Genomic DNA, 8,032 nt, shown 5'->3' on the forward strand with positions numbered 1-8,032 from the left:
TAGGGCTGCACGATTAATCGAATGCGATTGTCATGCGCATTTTGATAGTAATGCCGGTTCTGTAATCAGCAGGAAATCATCATCAGCTGCTTTCAGACGGAGCAGAATTTACTACACAGAGTCGTAGAAAGAGTTCATCTGAAAGCATGTGAAAATACCACATTTAATAACATATTTTTACTCCAAACTCACTTCATAACGTCAGTCGAGTGTTTGAAATAAATCCTTCTGTGAGATGATGTGGCTTTCTTACACAGAATAAGGCACGCAATATATTTCATAGTATTTAAGCAGTGATAAAGGCTATGTTGATTAGCATTGCATTATTATATACTTTATTATAATAAAAATGATAAGACAAACTCAGATAAACCATATATTGTCTTAGTCGTGTGTTTATTAGTCACGTTGAATCAATGAAAGCAGTTGAATCTTCTGTTTATTCAGCTGCAGCGATTTTCTGGGTTTCTTCTGGGAGGTGTATTTGGAGTTTCAGCGCGAGAGCGCCCTCTGGCCTTCGGATGGAGATTTACTGCTGATCACAGAACCGTGCTTCACTGAAAGTTACGTATGACAATCGCAGCTTCTGTCGAATCGCGATCTCGATTCCATTTCGATTTATCGTGCAGCCCTAACCCGTTTTGATTCATTTACTACGTTCCATACAGATTTTCAGTATGGATGTGCTACTGCTTAAATGCATTTAGCAAACAGAAATCCTCCTCTGAGACACTTTTATAGGGAGTGCCCTTAATAACTCTGTTATTAGAGAGCGTTTAAGGACATGGAGAGACTTTGCAGTTTGTGCTAGACTCTTGATTCATATCTTGGTCAAGTAGGAGCCTGGCACCAGCCCAGTCTGGCCGTCCCTCTCCACCGTCCACCAGCCGTCTCCTCCCTGTTCCACCACGAGCAGCACTTCCCCCACAGAGATGGAGAGCTCATCAGCGCCCTGCACGCACAACAGTCTCTCATCACACTGCATTAAACATTTCCGCAACATCCAAAAAAGGATATTAACATTTTTCTGCGCTTAGTTAAGAGCCACGGTCAAAACCAAATGGCCATTTTTTAATAAACATGGAAATGTTAATACTGACTTACATTTCGGTGGCAAATTTTCTTGAAAATATAGCGATAGAGCTCTAAAGGGATGACTAAATTTGGCCTTTAAAATATTCTGTATGTGCATCTTTAAAGTTATAGTCCATAGTGAATGCATATTCTTAGTATTCTCCTGTAAAGTCATTTGAATCATTTCCAATTTTTTTTCCATTTAATCAGACTATTGTACCTGAGCCACATAGTCATACTGAGCCTGGTATGTGCCGCTTTGAGAGCCAGCACTGTCTGAAGTCGCTTGTGGAAATCCAGGAATGGAGGCATACACTCCATCTGCAATGTCAGCTGAAAAAAAGAAAATAGACAAATGATATACATACATATATATATTAACTGAAATAAAATAAGTTTAATGTACTATAATGACTAGGCTCAAAAGACAGGCTCAAACACTTACTGTTTTTAAATCTAGCCTAAAAACCTATTTTTATAGTTTGGCATTTAACGCTATGTGAGAGCTGCTTTTCTTTTATTGTCTTTGTTGTCTTTTATTGTATTGTTGACTGTTTGTATCGTTATACTGAGCCTGGTATGTGCCGCTTTGAGAGCCAGCACTGTCTGAAGTCGCTTGTGGAAATCCAGGAATGGAGGCATACACTCCATCTGCAATGTCAGCTGAAAAAAAGAAAATAGACCAATGATATACATACATATATATATATTAACTGAAATAAAATAAGTTTAATGTACTATAATGACTAGGCTCAAAAGACAGGCTCAAACACTTCCTGTTTTTAAATCTAGCCTAAAAACCTATTTTTATAGTTTGGCATTTAACGCTATGTGAGAGCTGCTTTTCTTTTATTGTCTTTGTTGTCTTTTATTGTATTGTTGACTGTTTGTATCGTTGATATTTTTATTCTTTTTTGTGTGTGCAGCACTTTGATAAACACTTGCTGTTTTTTAAAAAAGTGCTTTATAAATAAACATTGACATCGACTAAAACTGAAAAAAAAAAAATATATAATAAAGATAAATAGAAATATTTGGTAACACTTTACAAAAAAATAATTTATTATTTTTGTATTTATTAATCATAATAATAAACGTTAAGATTGACTAATTCATTATTTTAAAACAAAAGTTAATACTTGTCCTGAGTCCTGTGTATTAACTAACATGAGCAAACAATGAACAATAAATTTATTACAGTATTTATTCATCTTTGTTAATTTTAATTAATGAAATGAGTTGTTCACTGTTAGTTCACAGTGCATTGACTAATGTTAAAAAGCACAACTTTTGATTTTAATAATGCATTAGTAAATGTTGAAATTAACATTAGCTAAGATTAATAAATGCTGTAGAAGACGTGTTGTTCATTTTTAGTTCATGTTAACTAAAGTAGCTATGTATTGTAAAGTGTTACCACAAAAACTAATTAAAAAAGCAGATAATAACATTACTAAAATAAAAATGACAGAAAACTGAAAATATAAAAATAAAAAGTAATTCAAAACAATAATAAATACTATAATAGTATATAAATAATTTAAAATAACACTAGTTCTTTTTAGGTGGTTACACTAGGAAAATAAAAACGCATTTAAAAAAAACACTACACAAAACCATTTAGTGAAATTAAAGAGTGGGCTGTAGTGCCCTCTGGTGGTGGCACATATAATATCTACATTGTACAATTAAAAAAACGGTGCCTAACTATAAGATGGCTAGAAGAATTATAAATTGTAATGTGCAATGTGCAATTAATGTCCAAGAAAGAAAGAAAATGAGAGAGATGTGGCTGAAAATTGTCATTATTGTAATAGGTACCTGATGGAGGTGCTGATGGCTGAACACATTCATTATTATTAGTCCTGGAGCCAACGGCACAGTTGCCTTGCAAGAGATTTGAAAACCTTTCAAAAAGAAAATAAATTACTGTATAAAATATGTGGGGAAAAAAAGAAATTTTAGACATTTAATGTGAGGTCACAAGTTATCTTGATAAGAACTATTTTCTAGATAAAGGACAGATTCAGATAATGTATTCACTGATAACCACTAACCCATTAAACAATTCCTTTTCTCACTATTGTTTTAAGTCAATGGACTTAATACTCTAAAAACAGACCAGCGTATCACAGCTCAGCCTGCATGTCTTTTTGTGTGATACATCTGCTAGCAGCTTTAAGACTGATGAACCAGTATCTCTGATAGAAAGCATGTTAAAAACAGCTACTGCTGAATAGCATTATGGCAATGACATTTTCCATTGTTTTCGGTTGTTTCAGCACGACAAATATTTAACACAGTCTTATACATTAACATACAGACCCAGCAGTGGAAAACACACCTCTTCATCACGCCTCCTCCAAAGCGTGTGATGCCATTGCTGTCTGTTGTTGGTTCTCTTTCATAATAGTTTTCAAACACAATGGGCGCTGCGGACACAGACAGAAAGTTTAAGCAAAGACACAGCAGCACGTTTCTCGAACTACATCATCATCACATGATATGGTTATTGAACTACCCCACATCATGATGGCAATTTGTAATTTTTGACAAATTAAAGTTTAATATAAAAACCCAATGGAAACAATATAGAAAAGCACTGACCTGCTGGTGTGGTGCCAGTGCTTTTCGTATTGATGAAACTGTTGATGTCTTCCGTGATGTCACACATTTGACTAATTCATTATTTTAAAACAAAAGTTAATACTTGTCCTGAGCAGACATGAAGTAACAATAAACAGTTGTATTTTTATTAAGATTAATAAATACTGTAAGAAATGAATTATCTAAAGGGAGCTTATTGTAAAGTGTTACCAAATATAAAAAACAACAACAAAAAACGGTAACATTACAATAAGGTTCCATTAGTTAATGTTAGTGTATTAACTAACATGAGCAAACAATGAACAATAAATTTATTACAGTATTTATTCATCTTTGTTAATTTTAATTAATGAAATGAGTTGTTCACTGTTAGTTCACAGTGCATTGACTAATGTTAAAAAGCACAACTTTTGATTTTAATAATGCATTAGTAAATGTTGAAATTAACATTAGCTAAGATTAATAAATGCTGTAGAAGACGTGTTGTTCATTTTTAGTTCATGTTAACTAAAGTAGCTATGTATTGTAAAGTGTTACCACAAAAACTAATTAAAAAAGCAGATAATAACATTACTAAAATAAAAATGACAGAAAACTGAAAATATAAAAATAAAAAGTAATTCAAAACAATAATAAATACTATAATAGTATATAAATAATTTAAAATAACACTAGTTCTTTTTAGGTGGTTACACTAGGAAAATAAAAACGCATTTAAAAAAAACACTACACAAAACCATTTAGTGAAATTAAAGAGTGGGCTGTAGTGCCCTCTGGTGGTGGCACATATAATATCTACATTGTACAATTAAAAAAACGGTGCCTAACTATAAGATGGCTAGAAGAATTATAAATTGTAATGTGCAATGTGCAATTAATGTCCAAGAAAGAAAGAAAATGAGAGAGATGTGGCTGAAAATTGTCATTATTGTAATAGGTACCTGATGGAGGTGCTGATGGCTGAACACATTCATTATTATTAGTCCTGGAGCCAACGGCACAGTTGCCTTGCAAGAGATTTGAAAACCTTTCAAAAAGAAAATAAATTACTGTATAAAATATGTGGGTAAAAAAAGAAATTTTAGACATTTAATGTGAGGTCACAAGTTATCTTGATAAGAACTATTTTCTAGATAAAGGACAGATTCAGATAATGTATTCACTGATAACCACTAACCCATTAAACAATTCCTTTTCTCACTATTGTTTTAAGTCAATGGACTTAATACTCTAAAAACAGACCAGCGTATCACAGCTCAGCCTGCATGTCTTTTTGTGTGATACATCTGCTAGCAGCTTTAAGACTGATGAACCAGTATCTCTGATAGAAAGCATGTTAAAAACAGCTACTGCTGAATAGCATTATGGCAATGACATTTTCCATTGTTTTCGGTTGTTTCAGCACGACAAATATTTAACACAGTCTTATACATTAACATACAGACCCAGCAGTGGAAAACACACCTCTTCATCACGCCTCCTCCAAAGCGTGTGATGCCATTGCTGTCTGTTGTTGGTTCTCTTTCATAATAGTTTTCAAACACAATGGGCGCTGCGGACACAGACAGAAAGTTTAAGCAAAGACACAGCAGCACGTTTCTCGAACTACATCATCATCACATGATATGGTTATTGAACTACCCCACATCATGATGGCAATTTGTAATTTTTGACAAATTAAAGTTTAATATAAAAACCCAATGGAAACAATATAGAAAAGCACTGACCTGCTGGTGTGGTGCCAGTGCTTTTCGTATTGATGAAACTGTTGATGTCTTCCGTGATGTCACACATTTCTAGCACTTTCCTCACCTCCTCAAAACACTGCATAAAAATCATCGGTAATTTGATCAAATGGCCAGTGCTTTATTTCACAGTTAGAGACCACAAGTGAAAATGCTTCTATTTTGCATGTTTATCATTTAATACCAAAATGTAATTGCTTTAAAGACAACATTTGTGTAAAACCTGATAGTTTTCCACAAAACATCAAAGTTTCAAGTGAAGTTCACAGGAGCAATGACACAAGTTTGCTTACATTCATATAATTAACATAAATAATAATACATCCCACTCATTTTATGTCATTTTAAGTCGAGATGCCACAGGTGAATAGAGTAAAAAAAATCATATATCATCATACTTCCCCAGCTGATTAATCACAGTACATTAAGACAATTCATTTGTATTACAACTTCTCTAAAAATGTTGTTTAAATATGCAAATGAGGCATTATTATAATGTGCACTGCACTCATTTGCATACATTTCCAGAACAGGTTCAAAATTCTTGTTGACATACTGTATTAGCGTTAAAGGTTTTTAATTTGGAATATTTTTGAACTTTTTAGGACTCATTTTTTTTAGAAACCAGGACAATTAGAATATGAACACACTTTGTAAAAACCTTCACAATATAGATCAGTGTTATTTTAGTATCACTGAGATACTAATATAGTTAAATATTATACTATAGTATACTATTATGGTTAATTTGTAGTTTGAGTTTTTATTTGATATTTTCCGTTTTCATATTTAGTTGAAGATATAGTCACTTTGTTGATTGTTATATATACATATACTGTATGTCTAGTTTTTCATACATTTTTATTTCAGGTTTACTTTTAGTTATTTTTGAACTTTAAATTCAGTTTTAGTTTTTGTTAAGATAACCCTGAGATATAACAGGAAAGTTTGGTGCTATTCATTTCTGGCATTAGAGTGGCATGAAAAATTTTCAGCAAACAGCCTTTATAAATATATTTTGTAGATTGAAATCTACAGACATGTCATAAATCTATAGATAACATGTCATAAAATAAACTCTTAAATGTGTATTTTGGATGTTTTTTTTTTCCATTAGTCTGAAAGAAGACGTTAAGAAAGCAAAAGCAAAACTGACCAGTGCATGAAAAACAATGGTTCTGCCTTAAAAAAAATGCTGATTTTCCATATTTCCACTGTATGTAATGTTATCCACTGTAACTATTATCAGTGTGATCTATAAAAAGCTTCATTAAGTAATACTGACCTCATCATCTTTGACAGACTGCATGGAAAAGTGATTACAGTGGACCCAAATAGCATTTCTCAAAATGTTAATGCGATCATCTTCCTGCTGCTGGAAAACCTGGAGGAATTCACAGAATTCAGCTCAACATCATGACGTAAATACATCTACGTGGTCGTAATGAGAAGACCCATGAATTAGTCAACTTATTATTATTAACAGTGGACAGACACAGAAGGAAATCAGCAGAATGACACAGGCTGTGCCAACTCACCATACAAGGTATTAAATACAGTGAATGGTGATTTAGTCAAGTCTTTGTCAAACTGTTAGTGACACATAGGATGATCACAATTGATCTTATGGATGTAATTGTTTAAATAAACCAAAAACAGTTTCTTTTGCAAATTTGCATCTGAGTTCAGTTTATGTGGTTTGTGGTACATAGTGGGTAAAACAGAGAAAAGGGAAGTTAATTTTTAGTGTGTTCTATGTGGTTCACAGCTTCAGCAGAGAGATAGAGCTATTTCTGAAGGCCAGCTAACAGATAGGCGAGTGTGTTTTTATACCTCACACGTGCACTCATGCGTGATCTCCCATTCCTGACGAATCTTATCCAGCTGCTCTATGTTTGACATGTACTGTTTCTCTGTGAATCGAGAACAAACATCAGCCTCGAAGCATTTGCAGCATTTAGAATCTTGTTTGGAACTATTTGAATTGTGCATCTTAATCATTACCAGCATCACTGACTTTTTTTTTTTTTTGGTTTGGATGTACTGATTGCAAATTTTTGCATTGCAACCAGACAATGCTATGTGTGAAAACAAAGCGTATTTGTATTCTCACCTGCATCTGTTGCTGCGTCCCTGCACTGTTTTGCTTTGTTTTGTGTCTGTTATGGCATAGAGCACAAAATAGATTGAAATACATCTGTGATCTCAAAAAGTATTCGGTGGGTCATTCCATGTCAAATCAACCAAATTTCAGAAACGTCCCTCACTCAATTTTTTTACTTTGAAAATTATTTTTTCTGAAGAAAGACAAATCTAAATATTGATGAAAGCCAAAATATTAAATGGCATGGATGAATATTTACTGAGTAATCCAGTATTTTGTAGAGGACAATTTTCACCTTGGAGCCAAATAATAACAGAGGGGTAAAAATTACCATAGAAAGCTGGCAGCATCATCATCATTTTATTTTTACACAGAGATTGGTAGGTCTGTTCAGTAAAATCAGTTGACTTTAGCTATCCTTGTTGTATTATATGCCAAAGGTGACAGTTCATATATGGGGAAAAAAGCACTTTTTTAAGTTCCCCCCCCCCCCCCCCCCCAT

The 8,032-nt window shown here is 33.4% G+C and overlaps 1 protein-coding gene across 1 annotated transcript in view; it reads right to left on the minus strand.

Moving 5' to 3' along the window:
• Positions 1 to 590: 590 nt before the first annotated feature.
• Positions 591 to 8,032, minus strand: part of LOC107715239 (proline-serine-threonine phosphatase-interacting protein 1-like) — a 17,370-nt gene continuing 9,928 nt past the window's right edge. The window contains exons 8-15 of the mRNA XM_016521320.1: positions 7,540 to 7,585; positions 7,260 to 7,339; positions 6,712 to 6,810; positions 5,409 to 5,505; positions 5,146 to 5,233; positions 4,623 to 4,708; positions 1,295 to 1,407; positions 591 to 952 (exon numbers count right to left, since the gene is read on the minus strand). Of these exons, the coding sequence (XP_016376806.1) occupies positions 821 to 952; positions 1,295 to 1,407; positions 4,623 to 4,708; positions 5,146 to 5,233; positions 5,409 to 5,505; positions 6,712 to 6,810; positions 7,260 to 7,339; positions 7,540 to 7,585 (741 nt within the window). The 3' untranslated portion in view covers positions 591 to 820. The remainder of the gene's footprint in view (positions 953 to 1,294; positions 1,408 to 4,622; positions 4,709 to 5,145; positions 5,234 to 5,408; positions 5,506 to 6,711; positions 6,811 to 7,259; positions 7,340 to 7,539; positions 7,586 to 8,032) is intronic.

This window comes from Sinocyclocheilus rhinocerous, unplaced genomic scaffold, assembly GCF_001515625.1.
Source record: "Sinocyclocheilus rhinocerous isolate Xijiao unplaced genomic scaffold, SAMN03320098_v1.1 scaffold659, whole genome shotgun sequence".
Lineage (NCBI taxonomy): Eukaryota > Metazoa > Chordata > Actinopteri > Cypriniformes > Cyprinidae > Sinocyclocheilus > Sinocyclocheilus rhinocerous.